The 18,795-nt window shown below is 37.3% G+C and overlaps 1 protein-coding gene across 1 annotated transcript in view; it reads right to left on the bottom strand.

Annotated features, from left to right (window-relative positions):
- Window positions 1-281: 281 nt before the first annotated feature.
- The window catches only part of LOC583524 (small G protein signaling modulator 2), a 90,712-nt gene continuing 72,198 nt past the window's right edge, over window positions 282-18,795 (bottom strand). Inside the window, exons 13-24 of the mRNA XM_030991489.1 lie at window positions 17,995-18,238; window positions 14,748-14,812; window positions 13,428-13,642; window positions 11,332-11,536; window positions 10,175-10,328; window positions 8,621-8,864; window positions 7,636-8,019; window positions 6,465-6,672; window positions 5,628-5,737; window positions 5,056-5,152; window positions 4,125-4,292; window positions 282-3,040 (exon numbers count right to left, since the gene is read on the bottom strand). Of these exons, the coding sequence (XP_030847349.1) occupies window positions 2,952-3,040; window positions 4,125-4,292; window positions 5,056-5,152; window positions 5,628-5,737; window positions 6,465-6,672; window positions 7,636-8,019; window positions 8,621-8,864; window positions 10,175-10,328; window positions 11,332-11,536; window positions 13,428-13,642; window positions 14,748-14,812; window positions 17,995-18,238 (2,183 nt within the window). The 3' untranslated portion in view covers window positions 282-2,951. The remainder of the gene's footprint in view (window positions 3,041-4,124; window positions 4,293-5,055; window positions 5,153-5,627; window positions 5,738-6,464; window positions 6,673-7,635; window positions 8,020-8,620; window positions 8,865-10,174; window positions 10,329-11,331; window positions 11,537-13,427; window positions 13,643-14,747; window positions 14,813-17,994; window positions 18,239-18,795) is intronic.

Raw genomic sequence — 18,795 nt, 5'->3', positions numbered from 1 at the left:
AAACTAACTGCTCCATTTTTTAATTTTTTAATTTAAAAAAAAAAATAAATGTAATGCTTCCTGGGAGAAAGGCAGGTTCAAATCCCGCTGGTTCCAAGATTTTTTCTGACTTGTTTTTCAATTACAGATCGATCAATCGATCTTATTTAATGGGTGTAAGCCACAAATATGTTCAAACTATTAACTGCTCCATGTCTTTGAGATGAGTTCAGTGTGGCAGAACAAAAGGTGCACTAATTACAATCGCTGGTTCAAAGCAGCATTTTTGGGAGAAATTGTGATTTTTTTTTAGCCACCTCTGTGCAAAATCCATGTTTTCTGTTTATACAGACTGACAATAAATGCACAATCAATTCAGGGTATAGAGATGCACATGTGTATCCATGCACATTTTTAAAGACTTTTAAGAGATCAAAATTTTGCTACAGGTAAATAATTTCCTCAAGTGATTGTAAAATAACTGCAAATATAAATAAAACAATTTTGGAATACAAATATGGAATGTGGGATCTATATATGGAAAACATTAACAGTTCTGCAAAAGATTAGGATAAATGACAGTTATGACAATCTGAGAATTAAACTCTGACACTAGAATATTTAAGCTGTTTCCATGGAATTTTTGACTTTTAAAGAATGGTAGAACTAGGAATGTATCCCTCATTCACAGGACACGAGTGTCTCTTATTACATCAACAAGCAATGTAAAGATATAAGGTTGGTAATCAAATCAAACTTTTGAATGGAATAACTCTTTAAATATTCCTTTTAGCATAAATGAAACCGATCACACTCAGGTCTATTGCATTTATAAATAGAAAAATAAAATGAAATGCAGCATAGATTACAGCATTCAACTATCGTGATTCTTACAATTCTGCGATTACCACTGATTCCCTCTGAGTTCAAATGCACTAAATGTTTGCACTGTGTTTATATCAATCTCGCCAATACACCTCAGCTACATGTACTCAGGGTTCTATGAAGTGCACAAGACCTTTGATGGGTGACATGCTTTCGAGTAATAGCAATTTCAATTGCTTTTGTCACCCCTGACCAGCAGATTGTATCCTTTTCTCTCTCCGCTCCACTTTCCTCAAGCTGTTTGCACGTATGATGAAATTTCAATCTATTATCTGATTATTATACTCATTGGATGTTTTCTGATTGGTCAAATAAATAATAATAATAATGATCAACTGTGGGAGATTTTGAAACAAAACGACCAAGGGCAAAGCCTGAAATGACAAGCATAATAAAGCCTTAACCGGTCTATATGCTGATGCACACTTTCAATACTCTCTCTGTAACTGCTTTTCTCCTTTCACTGAATAATAAGACTAAAATTTGATTGATTTTCCATTTAAATCTGCACTTAAAATACAAATGCTCATTACAATTCAAGTTATATAAAATTGGAGCATGTGAGAATGAAATATGTGTATGGCAAACACATGCATTCATTTTCTATTCATATGAGGAATGTGTTGATGACTAGATCTTTCCCTACTTACAATAACTAATGTCTTTGCCACTGAAAAGCTCCAAATAGAAAACACTTCGATCATACTGTCAACCAAGTGGAATGAAATGATCTTGGAAATGTAATAGAGCCATTACATTAATGGCTCTGAATACAAGTCAGTCATATATTTTTGTTATAATAATTATTTGTTTATTTTCATATATATATATTTATTTATTTTAATATGGCAAACAAAATGGAACAAAACAAAACAAACCCAGGTTTCATTAAAAACTCTAACTTGAAAGTAACAGAATATATTGCCCTCAAGCATATTGCACATGCCCTTAATGAAATACAAGTGGAATTATATTATGGAATACATTGCATTCAATAATTTACACTATCCCTTTCATATTAGTTTGTACACAATTGCTAAACATGAGAAACTAGTACCGTATTTCAAATTAAATAATAAACAAAGAATCTGTTATTTTCCAAAGCCACAACTTCAAAACACAATATAAATAAATCTCAAGCTGAAGAATGTTATCACATCTTATAGCATAATCAACTGCTTTCACATGTTACATGCAATCATACTCACGGGGTCAACGCTATACAACAAGTTGACGATTATGGTGTATATTTTTTCCCCTCGTTATCTCTTCCCGCTTTTGCAGCCTGCATCAGATCTATTTAGGTAATATGCCTATTTTTGGTCTGTTAAACCGCACATCTTGTTAAACATATAATAATTTATATTCACTGATACTCTCTTGCAAGACTCTCCTCTGCAGTACTGCATATAAACACTAACAGAGGTCCTTTCATTCCTTGCCTTGTTAATAATGTGCATCTTGAAGATCTGATCTCAATGTGGAGTATTTTTTTGCAGCATCTCTCTGTTACTCAGACTCTGTTGCTATACCACATGTCAAAAACATTTTTTTTTAAATCCCCTCCTATCATTTCAATAACACAACACCTTAAATGGAACTTTAACAAATGAATTTGCATTGCCTGTTTTTACTTAGCCTCCCTTGATAAAAAAAAAGGAACAGTTGATGAATATTTTACAAATGAACAGAGGCCAATACAACAAATGACCGATTTGTGATTCAATAGCCACCCTACGCATTGGTTGCCATTTGTATGGTGGAACCAAGAAGTACCAAGAACTAAAAATGATTACAATTTCATTCAACTATGATACCATTTTCAATTTGCATTTCAGACTAGCACAGACACAAACAAACATCATGGACAAAAACAACAACAGGGATGTCTGGACAAGTATTTGGTTGTTTGTTTGGAGAGGACAACATCAAAACAAAAATACATAATGCTGGTTCAAACCCCTTGCCATCCTGGCTCCAGGAGACTGCTGCTATTGGTGGTGGTGGATGGCGCTGCTAGTGCTAATGATGACCATGGTGGGAACTGAGACTGGTGATCATTTCTCTGTAGCATATTCCAGCTCCATTCACTGGTTCTCAATGAGGCTCTGAACTCGGTGTACCAGCTCCCTGGCTATCTTCAGCACAGCTTTGGCATCGTGATGCTCAGCCATTTCTGTAAGAATGGATGGCGAAATATCATAAGAAATGTGAACGATAAAAAAACTAAAAACACCTATGGCAACAACAGTATTGTTCTACAGTAATCACACTTATCACAATATCCTTTTACAATATTACATGCCTAATGACACTAGACGTGAAACTTCTACTGTTTAATGATGATTGATGATGATTGTTTTACCTGACTGCCCAGAAAGCATGTGTATGCTTGTAATTAAACAACCAGGGGACTGATGGCTGTATATCATCTCTGAGGGACTTGGTAATGAGGATTAAAGCCTTACAAAAGGGCACGAGCGCATTTACTTGATTTCGAGCCTGGTGCCTCCCAGTTATGAGCCCACTGCCCTATGACCAAGCCATTGCGCCTCCTCTACAGGAACCGCTAATTGGCCTTACTAGCACAAATTGACTAACTTCGACCCCAACCTCAACATCATACCTCTCCCTACATCCTTATCTTAACTCTAAACCTAACCTTAAAAATCTATCGCAATCCAAACCCAAACCCACGACATAACCCTGTTTCACTGACGAAAGAAAGGCATAACCTAAAAGGTCACTGCTGCAAATGTCTGATCACGCATGACAGTGTACACGTGGTACAGGAAATAATGGAACGGGTGAGTCTGGACAGCTTAGAGACTGAAGAGTTCAACATGTCAGTCCAAACTCAAGATTGATGGAAAGAAGGTGGACTTTGCCAGAGATCACATATCACCTGCTCAAAGCAAGACGAGTATCACAATCATGCCAAGTGTTCAAACACTTTTATGAAGAGAGGTCCGATTTATCACAGCCAATCCACACAGTATTTGGTATAGCGCCTTCACCTTGCATTTACAGAGTGCTTCACAATCTTTCTCAGAAACATAGTACACTCCTGTCTATAAAGACCAACCAAGGGAGACAAGATAAGTCATTTTTATAGGCGGGTGGTCTTTATGAACAGGTTCCTGTAGTACATGTTTCAATGAGAACAAAAATGTGGTCTTTCTATATAGGTGGTCACTAAAGCAGGTTTGACTGTATAAGGACGCTTTAAACACTAAAAAATCACCAGATGAGCCACTTACCGTTGAAAAACTTGATGATATCAGTAAAGTCCATGTTGTTATCCAGGATGATATCCCTGTAGTACTCCACCAGGGCTAGGGCTATGAAGAGGACCATCTGACCTGAAGCACAGTGTTTGGCTGCCCAGATCGTCTCCCATACAGCAAACGTGTCATCATACACCAACTCTGTGAAGAGAGTAGATGAGGTCAAAGGTTAGGGTGAGTAATGAAAACAAATTTGCATTTCAGAGAATGGAAAGTATTGTCTAGTGGAGTTGTTTGAAGAAAAAAGTAATAACAAATTTAAAATTCAGATTCAGATTCAGATTAATTTTATTGGTCCATTTGGAAATTCAGTTTGTCGGCATTACATAGAGCACATGAACAAAATACAATAGAAAATATAATACACAGTAGCAAATTTACAATGGCGTAGTCAGATTGAAACACGGATATATATCATTTTTACATTGTGGAATAATATAAGAAAGTAAATGGATTTACAACAATTGAAATGTACGATTGCGTAGAATTTGGAAATATATTATTATTATTATTATTATTTTGTATTATTATTTCATATTATTTCATACTGTTCCTCACACAGAGATATGTATAGCTTGCAGTCATATCTAAAACCAATTATGGTTGGATAGAAACATTCTAGCCCTATTCTTCTTTGTATCCCTGTTAATCTTTTTTTCTTCACATCCCTCTATTTTTCTATTTCATTGTATTTTTTTTATGTCTCCCCTGACTATCTCTCAATAAAACTATCCTGCTCTGCCCCAAGGTGTTCCTCCCTATAATCTCTATATCTATCTATCTGTCTGTCTGTCTATTCATCTATCTCCATCTTTCCTTTACTCAATCTCTTCAAGCATCAATACAAACATGGTAATAAGAATTAAAAGAAGATAAGAGCGGTCTGTATAATAAGTGAACTGACCTCTCTTGAAGTCTAGTAGGAACCATCGATAGCAGAAGTAGAAGTGAGTGTAGTCACCGTTCTGATGCATCAGCTCAAACATCTCACAGTCCAAGATCTGAAATGTAAGGAGACAAACATCTTTAGCAAAGTTGTTTTCTCTTTACCCAAGAGGACACAAAATATGAGGTCAAACATTCAAACACTGAAACCAACTTTATAGTCTTGGTAAGCCATAAAAAGCTTTTCTTTAGTTTTCTTTCATTTGTAAAGATAAATAGCATGATAATTACAAATCTAATCTGATGTGAATTGTTTTCCCCTTGTATCATTGACAATCATAGAATTGAGAGGTGAACAGAAAAACTATTTCCTACCCAGGAATTTAAATAACCACATGCGTAAACCAATGTAGAAAGTGCACTTATTGTATGAAACTCTCTGGCATTAGTTTTGGAGGTTCTTTTGGGCACTCAGGTCGGTTAAGTATGTATCCATGGTACTACCATGGAAGTAGTTTTTAACCATGTTTAAGAAAAAGTTTTATTAAAACACCAGACAACATCACTTTTTCTGATTGAAATGTTTCTTACCTGAATAAGGGACCTCATGTTTGCAAAATGCGTGTCCATAGCACCACCATGAGGGAAGTTCTTTGACATGCGTTTCATCAGCTCACAGAAACAGCTGTAAGACTTCGCCTCTGTCATAAAGATGAAAAGGGCAATCATGATCAGACAGACGAAAGTTTTTATAAATGTAATGCTTCCTGGGAGAAATTTCAATTGTTTAAACATATTTGTGGCTTACACCCAGTAAATAAGATTGATTGATAGATCTGTATTGAAAAACAAGTCAGAAAAAAGCCACAAATATGTTTAAATAATTGAAGATGAAAGTTGTAAAGAATTATATGAGTGAGTGGAGGTGTTGTCAACTACTGGAAACTTCATTAATAAACCTACAATTACCAGATATGAAATTCACATTTACTTCTCAAGAGGCTATGTTGGCACAACTGCACCAAGTCCATTTGAGAATGTATGTAATAAGTTTTGAAGAAAGTCTCCACATCAGGCCTATACACCTACCTGGGCCCTGTTTCATAACACTATTTATTAATTATTAAACAAGTGTCACCTTTCTATAACAAATTTGCTCACAGCTAATCAAATATAATGATTGGATCTAGTTAGTATTAATAATTTTTATGAAGCACAGTCTTGGTCTACAGCATATAAATGATGAAATGAGTTACTGTAAAACAAGACATTTTGGGAGCAGTTCAGATTCCTAAAAGTTGATGCCACAAAATGACTGAATCACAACAGACACAACACTAAACTTTTGCAATGAAAGCTTCTCTCCATGAAAATGGGCATTGTAAACCATTCCTAAGAGTTTCTGGTTGGGTTTAACATTAGACTTACCATCATCAAGAATGACAAGAAGAGGAGCAACGAGGTCACACATGCCCTGGACATAGCCCACTTCTAGATGCTCCCACACATATGTGCACATGATGTTACGGAGCTTCTCTAGGTTTGTTGAGGTAAAGTAGTGGTAGTTACGATCGCAGCGTTGGACGTCTTTGTCAATGCGATGCAGGTTGAGACTGAAGGAATCAAGCAGCTCATTCTAGAGAAGAAAATAATACAAGTATTTAGAAAAAAAACACAAAGAGAATAATTAAACAAAAATATATTATCTTACAGTTTGCAATGTTAAAGCTATACACACACACCACTTGAGTAGAATTATCTGTATTATGAATTGGTGTTCATTTTTTGTTAGTTGTTTACAACTGAAAAAGTCAAGCAACACATACTAAGAGATAAGGCATGCTATCTACAGTAGCCATAATTAACCCTGGGGTAAAACTGGTATCTGACAGGATTTATTCCTTAGAATGCACTGTGGACTGACCAGTTGCTTGAGCTAAAAATCCTAAAGCATGTTGTGATGGTAACATCAAATAATGTGTTATGCACTATACAACGACCGATTATCATCATCATTATAATTTTTATTAAAGGATAAATTTCAGGAATTTGGTAACTCGTTTGTTTTATCCAAGGACACTGGGGCGAGGAATCATATTCCTGGTTCTAGGGCTACTCTCTCATCTAATAAATATACCATCTCTTTGACACCCATCCAGAGATGCCAACCTCTTGACACAAAAAAACAGACCGAGTATCCTAAAATATCAGATTTTGGAGAGAAAAATCAGATTTTCATGAAAAACTCGACACTAAGACTGGCCCGTCGGCCCCGTGCCACTAAAATTTCAGAATTTTTTTTGCTGGTCAAGTACGGTCAAGTAAATAAAATATTTGTTCTTTCATTAAAATTTAATGAGAAAATTGTAAAGCAAAGTTTTTGTTTTGTTTAGGTTGCGGGGGTTTACTTGTACATGTTTCTATGGGATTCTGCTGTTTTTATGGGGTTTTAGGTTTATTTTTTAATATTTTTTTTAAAGATGAAAAATCGTATTTTAAGAGGTGATATCATATTATTGTATTTTACTCTTATTATCATACTAAATCTGGTTGGCATCTCTACCCATCTACAGATAATTTGATCCTAAAAGGTACTCACAGAGTAGACTCCTCCATTAGAGGATGCGGGTGATGCGGTTGCCATGTCAGCCATGAGATGACAGGAAGAATCCGGTATGTTGAGCCCCTTCATCCCTAGGACTGGATCCGCACTGCTCCTGCTAGAGCTGACCGTCCCCTCTCCATCCTCGTCCTCTTCCTCCTCATCCTCCTTTCCTTCCTCTCCTGCCTTCTCATCCTCCTCCGCATCGTCGTGGGACTTCCCGTTGACAAGCTCGACGGTGATGGCCTTTCCGTCTCCGTTCCTAGCGATGACCTCAGGTCCACTCCCCTCCTCGTCTGCTTCGTTGATGTGAGATTTCTTGAGGACATCGATGTCTTCTGCGTCGCTGCAGATGTCACCGTTTTGACCTTCATGAATGACCTTGGCAAAAAAGATTACATGATGTGATTTACTTATTTTGATATCATATTTACTGAAATATGTTTGCTTAACTTACAATATCCCTTAATACCTATAAACACACAAATTTGCTATATCAGGACAATTTTCTTATTCCTTGTTTTGAAAATGATGGATTTCGTCCAATCAATTGGGCCTATTAAACTGCTTATCTATACCAGAAACCTTCAACAACTCCTTATTATAAAAATGTAGTCCCACTTGACAGAACTGCAGTAAATGGGTGCCTAGTTGATAGATATTCTTTGAATGTTCTAAGAACCAAGTATGGCCACTTTGCTAATGCTATAGTCATGGTAATAGGTGCTTGCTTTACAGGGGACCAGCTGTTAAGTTAAAACTGAGTTAACTTCTGTGTGGACCTCGATGTAATTTCCCCCCTCTCATGCTCTTTAATCCTGAACAACGTGAATATCTGATGTATAGGTTTACTTAGATGGGGGTGATTCAGTGCCTTCTAACGATATAAACTCTATTTATTTGTTTTCATGATTGCTTCTCACTTTTTCCTCTGGACTAATGGAGCAATCATCTTCATTATCAATATCATCAAGAATATTACCTCTCTAGAGTCATATGAGTAGGATGACGATGCCAATCTTGAACTGTGTCTGCTTGTACTGTCCGTGATACTGGATGCATCTCCAAATCCTTCATCACTGCCGGGAGGTGACATCTTACCACCGGTGATGACCTCACACGGCACGTCTCCACTGACCTCGCATGGCACATCTCCGCTGACCTCGCTACCAAGGCTCCGCCCAGTCTCTGTCTCTAACGTGTCCTGGCGCGGACTCCTACATCGACTGTAGGAAAATGAAATGAGAAAGAAACTTGTTATAGAATAAGGCAAGATATTCATAGTTGTGGCAAGGAGACTAAATGTGAATTCAAAAGAATGCACTGAGCCGGCCAGTATTTTTCAGGTAATTACCTCAATCATTTTCACAGCCCTGAAGACTACCCCACATTTGATCCGTCTCACATGGGGGACTACATAGTTCTCTTAAAAAAACAAAATTCCTTCTATGAGTCTTACTAGGACCAACCATACTCAGAAACCTCTACATTCTGCTAGTCTACCTTAGGTCTAAAAAGTCCACCCTCTGTACAACATACTGTTCTAAACTCTATCCAGGAACAGCAGTGCTTAGAGACTTTTATGCTCTGCTAGCCTACCTTGGGACAAAATAGTCCTACTAGACCGCATAGTCCTTTTGACCTACGTCTGACTTTTATTTAGACTAAACAGATACATTCTATCTTAACTCAGGAACAATTAGTGATCATCCTGAAAAAAATAATCCTGGTCTAAAATCTATTTAGGACCAGCCAACAGTCTTTAAAATATTTATGTTTTTTATACCTGAATCTACCTTAGGACCACATAGATCCTCTCCTACATAATGCCTGTTTGAAACTTTAGAACAAACAGCTCTCATATACCTTTATTCTCTGCCAACCTACTCTAGGACCACAAAGTCCTCTTTCTAAACAAAGTCCTGTCCTAAACTCACAGACCTACATAGTCCACTAACCTACCTTAGGACCACATAGTCCTTTTTCTGAAAATATTCCTGTTCTTAACTAACAGACCTCCATCCTTCACTAGCCTACCTTAGGACCACATAGTCCCTTTTCTGATCAGTCCTTTTTCCGAACATATTCCTGTTCTTAACTAACAGACCTCCATCCTTCACTAGCCTACCTTAGGACCACATAGTCCTTTTTCTGACCAGTCCTTTTTCTGAACATAGTCCTGTTCTTAACTAACAGACCTACATAGTCTACTAGCCTACCTTAGGACCACATAGTCTCTTTCTAAACACAGTCCTCTTTCTATACAAAGTCCTGTTCTTAACTAACAGACCTCCATTCATCATAAGCCTACCTTTGGACCACATAGTCCTCCTTCTGAACAAAGTCCTGTCCTTAAATCACAGACCTAAATAGTCCACTAACCTATATTAGGACCACATAGTCCTCCTTCTGAACAAAGTCCTGTCCTAAAATCACAGACCTAAATAGTCCACTAAGCTATTTTAGGACCACGTAGTCCTCTTTCTAAACAAAGTCCTGTCCTAAACTCACAGACCTCCACCCTTCACTAGCCTACCTTAGGACCACGTAGTCCTCCTTCTGCACAAAGTCCTGCTGCTCCTTGGTGAGATCAGCCTGGTCTACCTCCTGGATCACCTCTCCGCTCTCAACATACTCATCGTTATCGTCGTCGATCTCGAACACCTCGCTGTCCAAGCTAGGATCATGGCCTAAATAGACAGGAGAAAAGTTGATTTAAATACTGTCATATTTCAATACAAGACTATCCAAGTAAGGTGTTTTATACAGTAATGAGATAATCATGAAGAGCTTTCAGTAGCACATCTGTGAAACAATCTAGATATTTTTTTATCCTATAAAACACTGTATTTGATATTGCATTCTTATGGCAGGCAGAATTTCATTTTTTTTCTCTTTCTTAAATGTTGATTTAACTAGAAATTTCCATTAACATTTAATACCTAGAATGGATTCTAGGTCCATCCATCAGTCCATCCCCACATTGTTTTGACTCATCCCCATGACTCAAATAAACCTGTAAATTCCACTGCAGAATAAGGATACCAGTAAGTAACACTTTGTACCAGCATAATGTGTCACGCATAGTTCACTTGCACTATAGCATTCATAAGGCTTCTCCCAGTGACTGGCTACACATGAAATTTGAGTGACAAGATTCATCACCTCGTTTCTATAGGTCTACCATCAGATGTGCTTCCTTTTATAAGTCGCATAGTCTGATCCTCATCTGCACTTAAAGCTGAAATATTGACCCTGTCTGGTGCTCGATCGACAGCTCACCCATGATATAAACCTTTTCACTTTACATGGTCAAAAATGTTATGACATTCTTGAATCTTAACCAGTTGCCTTCTGAATTCTTTAATTCCCAGAGACCGATTCCCATACATCTGAGTGTAAGCACCAAGAAAATCAGTGAGAAAATCTTTTCTATGACATTCATATGTTGCAAGCCTGAACTTCTTATAGCCAGGGCCCTGTCTTACAAAGAGTTGCGATTGATCCAAATCAATCACCAGTCATCCAATCGATCACAAGTTTTCAGCCTCCTATCTCTTATGTACATAGTCACGATTAATATCAATCACAAATAAGTTGCGATTGATATCAACTCTTTGTAAGACGGGGCCCAGATCAGACAAATCATACTTCTCGTGAAATAAGATTTTTCATTCAGTCCCACCTACTTACCTGTGAGTGGTATCTGCCCCTCTGAACTATTTTCCGATGACAGTTTTGCCTGCTGGTTATCCTTATCTCTTTGTCTTATGATAGCTTCAACAGCCATCCACTCAGCCAAGATCTGCTCGTAATTCAACCTGACGCCCTCATCAACGCCGCTAAGCTCCTCTTCTGTTGAGTTAAACTTGTAGTGACCCAGTAGGTATGGCCAGACCTGAAAACAAATACAGACCAAAATGAGAGATTTGAAAAAGAAGTCGCACAAACAGCCTCATCAACCGCGCTACACTCTTCGTAAAGCTAGACCTAAACACAATTTGAACCAAACAAAGAGATATGAGATAGAAACCACACTCTCTTCTGTCGAGTTAAACTTGTAGTGACCTAGTAGGTACAGCCAGACCTTAAATCAGAGACAAACATTTAAGGAAGGAACTATACTACAACATGCATCTTTCCTCATTGTCGTAATAAGTGATGTTTACAATTACAGATCAACGAAGTGCAAAATTTTCCTTCATCACTGTTCACGAGTAAGATAATACTGTACTACCATAATTCCACAATAATGCAGTATTGTGTGTCTCTTTTCATCTCCACATCAGCAGCAATATGGTATTCCATTTCATCAGCAACATTTGGGTCATCCAGCATGCAATGCACATTTCAGCCGAGAGGCAAATACTCGGACTCAAACCTCAGCTTCATTGCAAAGCTGAAGTTGTAAGGTATTTTGCACACACTGTTGATATCTGCCAGGTATGAGCCAGTAGGTGATCAGTAGATGGTACAAATGTCTCAAATTTGTGAATACGTGTGTACCTGTTTTGATGGACGCGCTACCTGTTAAACAACTAATATCATACTGACGTGTTCACCATGGTGAGAACACTACGACAGCATATAGAGTTTATTCTTACTTGGTATAAATTCAAATTGTTGAGTGTTTTTTGTGACCAAAATTTATATTATGTCCCAGCAGGTATAAAAGCTGCAAAATAGCCATGAAACAGCAGGAGGCAAAATACCATATTATTTGGTTATACACGTTTATATCTGCGATTATATACCTCACTTAAGAAATCCAGCCATCTGATTGGTCGAATTGCATTCATAAACTTCAACTGTTCCTGTAAAATTCTCGGTAACCATGCATAAAACATTTCAATATTTTTAATAACCATGGTTATTAAAAAAAGTTGGTCAGCGTCCATGGTTACCCCATAGGTTTACATGTTAAAAAATGGTTTGAGCGATGGAGGATGCCGTATGTGTGCGAAGGATTGGTCGGTAATTTCAATACAATTGAATCTCGATCGATCTTACCGACAATTTTATCTTGCATTGTTGACATGAAGACGAAAATAAACTTCCAAAAACAAAAAAACAACATCTGCGGATAGATCTTGATCTAAGTTCGTGCCAATATGCATTGCAAAAGTAAAAGAAGAGTCCGTATATGGAGCTTTTGCGAAGCATTCATCACACGCGAAGCCGGTTTCAATCCATTTTAATGTATATATTGGAGAAAACTGCCAAGCATGTTAACGGCGGGCCATAGCCGAGTGGTCTAAGCGTTGGTTTTAGGTACACCTCTTGTTGTACGCAAGAGTTCGAACCCCGTCTTCGACGAAATTGATAAATATTTTTAATTTTTAATTTTTTAGTCTATTTTTTTTCGGCATATAAAAGTATTAATGACTGCTTTAATATTCGAGAAATAGTTGTTTTCATACGCTCTCGGGAAGGTTAGAATTGGGCTATTCCCCTCGGCAAGCCTCGGGGAATAGCACAATTCTAACCTTCCCTTGAGCGTAATAAAACAACTATTTCTCTCAAAGCAGTCATTAATACTATACTACTGGTAGAATAACCTTAAAATAGCAGCTACATTTGCAGCTTATGAATGGACAGGTGGCACATACATGTAGAGGTATGAACAGTCCTTATGCAATAAAACCAAGCAGAGAAGAAAATCTAAGCAAGAACTCACCTCTCTCCTTATCTCATAGTCATATGTTTTATTTGTTTTATGACGTGAGTTTACTAATGACCGGTCATTATCAATACAGAGAAGACAATGTAAGCAAGTGCTTAGAACTCACCTCTCTCCTAATCTCGTGGTCCATACCGCCAAAATATATCAACCTCATCACCTCCCCCTCATCGATATCCTCCTCCATGGTGCAGAGCTCCGCCCACTTCTCGCAGGTCAGCCCCGAAGAGGCCTTCTCTGTCAACTCGTTGGAGATGATGACTGGGTGAACCAAGCCAGACAAATGGGTTCGGACGGTGCGGAGGTGTCTGCAATGGGCCAACCCTAAAAGGAAGAAAAATATTGAGGACAAAATACAGTCAAACCTACATATTAAGGTCAACCAAGGGAAAAATGACCACTGTAGACAGATGGTCTTTCTGAACAGGTTTTACAATACACATTCCTTTCTCGAGGAATACAAAACATGGCCACTATAGAGAGGTGGCATTTATAGCGCAGTAGACACAGAGACAGATTAGATAGTACATGTATAAATCATGGTATGTGAGCCAGACATGTATCAATCAAACCTGCACATTTAGGTTAGGTTGCTTTGGAAATTCCATGGAAATGAAATGACATAAAAAACTTTTCTCTAACATTAAAGATGAAGTTGAGTTCTGGTCATGCGATTGCATTATGAAAGAAACGGTGTGGAATCGACCAGAAAAGGTTGATCATCTAGCATACAAGAATTTATTTGTATTGCAAGGTTCTGGAATCATCAAAATGATAAGAAATGTGGCCAAGTCTTGGTAAAGTTACAAACACTTGCACAGAAAGATGTATATGGGACTACATGAACACGTTGCGTAAAAAGCCGCCCCCCCCCCCCCCCCCCCCCCCGATTTTTACGATGTTACATGCATATTTAGAATATGAAGGCATTTGAAGAGCCATGCTTTTCAGGGAACATGTCTTAACTGATGTTCTTCCACACTTGCATAATAAGAATGAGTAATGCTCACAAATTATTTTTCACCTCTTCCCAGAACTCAACCTTCTTTTTAACATTAATTATCAGAACTACCAAAAAGATAAATTTTTATCAAGATTAATTAGACAATTAGTTGTAGAAATGTCCATAAAACATTTTATCTTCATAGCTGACATATTTTCCAAGTACTGAGGATTTAACTTGTGGTAATGGAATACATGGTCAAGTTAGTCTGTTACAAGATAAAAATTATCTCAACATGCAGCATAAAAATATGGTAGCTACAGTATGAAAAACGTTATTTCTATGGACACCTGGACTACTGATGGCTATTCGATCATAATGAAAATTTGTGTGAGTGATCTTTTATTTCTGTTAGACAAACTGAAATGTTGAGAAAGAATGTCTTTGTGCAATTCTTTTACTATAGAAATGTCCTGGATTACTTACAACCATAGAATGCTCTAGATATGATCTGTCGTCTCATCGTATCACAAAGAATTCTGATCGATGATCTGCACGTTCAAAAGGAAATAAAAAAAGATGAAAAACACAAAATTAGACAATTTCAATATCAATAAACACTTAACTTTTCTCACCTAACTGTTCTCTTTTATTTCATCTTTGGAGTTTGGGCATTAAATTGATCTCTGTAATATATACTTCCATGCATCTACTTGCATTGTTTTAGATTATTTATCAATTTTTCACTCTAACCCTTTTCAGAATTTGAATTAATACTTGAAATCCTAGGTCTTTATCTTGCTCATAATAAAAAGAAAATTTCGAAGACTACTAACTCAAAAAAGATATACAGAGAGCAAAGAAAACACAAAATAAAAATGTTAAATTGTTCACTTTACAGATCAAATGGAGCTTAACAAAATGTAGAGGCCTGTAAAACCATGATTTTGAATTTAAAAAACGCATCTGGCCATTCAAGGCACTAATATCTTTCAGCAAGACATTAAATCTACATTTGCCACTCTCCGTACAGGTGTAGTATCTGAGTACCTGGTAGGAATTCACCCTTCATTGCTTTTAGCACCTTGGGGCAGCTGGGCTAAAGCCATGTTAAAGATATTACTCTGTTTGCGCTTTGAGCATGTACTGGGACATGGATACGTGTGCAATGAGTAGCTATTATTATTATTGTCATTATTTTTCTAACCAGGACAAGCATACCTGTACCTCTACCTGTGAGTACAGAAATCCTACATAGATGAAAAATGGTTGTGAACTAATCAGATATGGTTAATAAAAAGCTATGGTTTTACTTCCTACTACATCTTACTAAGCAATCTAATAATATGACACTTTCTTAAAAGCAAAATCAAAGTGATATCTGAAGCAACTTAAATTCTAAGAAAGCACAACAAGTGTATATACCAAAGACAGGACTGTTCACAGCACAAACTACCATCAACTTGTTTTCATTACAATTGTGACCTGCTCTGAAAGGATCCATGAAGATAAATTATGTATTTTACAATTTTTTTTCTCAATGAATTATCCACTTTTGGTGGTAAAGTCGGCTTTTGTCAAAGAATCAAGAAGGAACATGTTTTCTTTTTGAAAACTTTGAATAAAGATTTGTATTCCTGTAAAATCGTGAACTCAATTTCATTTTTACTTCTCTTGCAACAAAAGTCATCCCAGACAGAGCATGTCAACTATAGTCGTATTGGAAAAGAACATGCTCAGTGAATAAAAAAAAAACACACATCTAAGTATAATAAGATAAACATACATACAAAATCACGACAAACATACACTTTGTTTTCTAAAAAAGATGGATTAATTATTCAATTTTTGTTGTTGTTGTTGTTTATTTGGTTTATGTGAATTACTCTTTGTAAACATGTAGAGTGTGAACGATTGAATAGCTATTAGCTTCCTTGGATATTTGAAAAGTATATGGTATGTATTCCTTCAGGATGATTGAGTGTTTATGATACTCCTTGAAATGAACCGTTTAAATTTGACTATTTGCTAAGATATCAATTACTAAGTTTTAGCAAGAAACTTATATAAAGTAGCAATGATGTGAAAGAAGATTATACAAGAAATATACAAATAACTTACAAAATACAAAGCATTTAAGTTATGGTAATTCTAACTAAGAGCAAACTTTTAACACAAACAGTTAACAAGATCACGCTGCTGCTGCAGAGTTAAATAAAAGAATATTTCAAAGATTACAAATATCACTCCATGCAGTTACACTCATAAGTGAGACTACTTTAAAAAAAGGCATTACTGGAAGTTAAAACTGCTAACTATACAAATAACGTATTTATGACATGTTATGATTTTGTTCAGAATTGTTAACAAAATTAATGGAAGATAATGTGCCCCCCCCCCCTTCCTCATGACCGTTTTTGTTCTTGTTTGTATCTTCAGTTGGTGTGATATACTTGCTTGTTTAACTGTAACAGATATCAGCAACACAATGCTATAACATAAAATGCACTGACTTTAAGTGTGTTTATTATCATGTGAATAGTGAACTGCATTACAGTGAAGCTTATCATCTCTGACATGAACTGTGAATGTGTGTGTGCAGGACTGTTGTAAGAACACTAGAGATCAAGTGCAAGATACAATTAAATGCATCATCATCATCATCATCTGAGTGATAGGTTCCTATAGGCATTGGGTAACTATTCAATTTCAAAGCAGATTCATGTCAGTGATTGGATGATCACACATCTGGAATTGCAAATAATCTGGTAACCATCAAAGTGTGGTGAAGGTTAAACAGATAAAAGGAACTCAGTAACCTTTTTTCTCTTTACTTTTCTTTTCTTTTTCTTCCCAAGCGTATGTTCTATGCGCTATACTAGAATGGTTTATTATCATTATCATTATCATTATGAAAGTGAACCAACTGCATTAGATTGCAAACTGCTTTCAATCATGATGCTACATAATACAACAGTCCTATGACTTACATGTTTATGTCAGTACGCTAATGAAGACTAATGGCACTCTTCTTTTATAGACAAATGTAACCTTTGACTTCATGCCTGCTAGCTGCGTGCTAAGGTGCATATCAATCTTATAACAGTCCCGTTTAGGTTCTGTTATGACTAAAGGATGCACACAAAAACCAGGTTCTTGGAAAATACTTGACAGACCTTGGTAAAACTTCCCCCTGCTGCATCAAAGAAAAATGGTTTAAAGCCGTACTGTACTACTTGTAGCTATTTGCTCCCTCTATATAGAAAACAATGCCTAAGCGGTGCCCATTGGTCCCCCATGAGCCTCTTTTTCTTATGTTAATTGAGAGCTGAGTTGATGAGAAAGCCACCTGTCAGTGACCTTGCTGGGTAGTCTAATCCCTCCTGGCCAAACTAGTACAGACGGCCTTTAAGAGAACCAAAACTTTTTACCTGGTTGGAAGCATACATTGACTTATTCATTACCCTCATCAGGAACCTTGGCAGGGAAGATTCACCCTTTGGTACTATCTTTTTTAAATCCCTCACACCCAGTATTGACACTAAGTGCGTTATGCACTGACGACACTGCAGGCAAATGGCAGGCATGTCTGTAAACAAAGGTCACACTATCTCTACCACACGAAACAAAACTACACACAATATAAAAATAAACAGATTCTGAGCATGCTATCTTCACGGTGACGACAAACAAAGTAAGTGGTAGTCGGTGCATGGTGTGGACCGGTCCTAACCCTTGATACTGGTCCCACCTGCTGGTGATGGCCGCCAGCTCGGCCGAGGTGGGTGAGACCGGTGAGTAAGGGATGGCAGGGGGGAGCGGGACCGGGGAAGGGGACGAGCCGGTGGGACTATGGACCACCTCCTGCTGTCGGATTAGGGCGTGGCGGGGCCCGATGTCCCGGGCGGACCAGGGGAACGCGGTGTGGTGCCGGCTGCCTCCGTTGCGGACGGGTAGGATGCTCGCCTCTTCAGGGACTGTGAGGGGTGGAATGCAGAAGGGGAGTTGTAGAAGAGAATTCTACTTATTTGTCTAAGTTATGATGGTAAATGCATTGATATTGGAGACTTAGAACTTAGTCCCTAAACTTCTTTTCTACTAAATCTGAAGTTTACAATAAAACTTTCACATGATACAGCTACAAAAGTATGGATTCTTGCGCCATCTTGTGGGCATATTTTTCCAGTTTCATTCAGGTATAGCAAAGATGGGAAATTTCTGCAAGTTTTTAATGTATATTTAAAAAAGCACCAACAACAAATAAAAGTTACAAAATGGAGAATACATGTACTGTTTACTTGAGGAAGTAAAGAAGCTGGTGAAGAGATCAATGCAATGGGATTACATGATCCCTAAGTCACATCATGAAAATTAGCACCTTGAGTTTAAGATCTCCTCAAATTAATTAATTCTAACTAGGTATGGCTTGTTTCAGCTTAGGTAGAGTGCGGTTGTCATGACATATCATAAATTAATTTGTAACGCTCTGGGTACATAAAGTAATGATTGTGAAATCTAACGTCTTAGGAAATTC

Source organism: Strongylocentrotus purpuratus, unplaced genomic scaffold (assembly GCF_000002235.5).
Source record: "Strongylocentrotus purpuratus isolate Spur 01 unplaced genomic scaffold, Spur_5.0 spur5_scaffold_2, whole genome shotgun sequence".
Lineage (NCBI taxonomy): Eukaryota > Metazoa > Echinodermata > Echinoidea > Camarodonta > Strongylocentrotidae > Strongylocentrotus > Strongylocentrotus purpuratus.
Note: the sequence above shows the minus strand (reverse complement) of the source record. Positions and strands in the feature narration are given on the sequence as shown.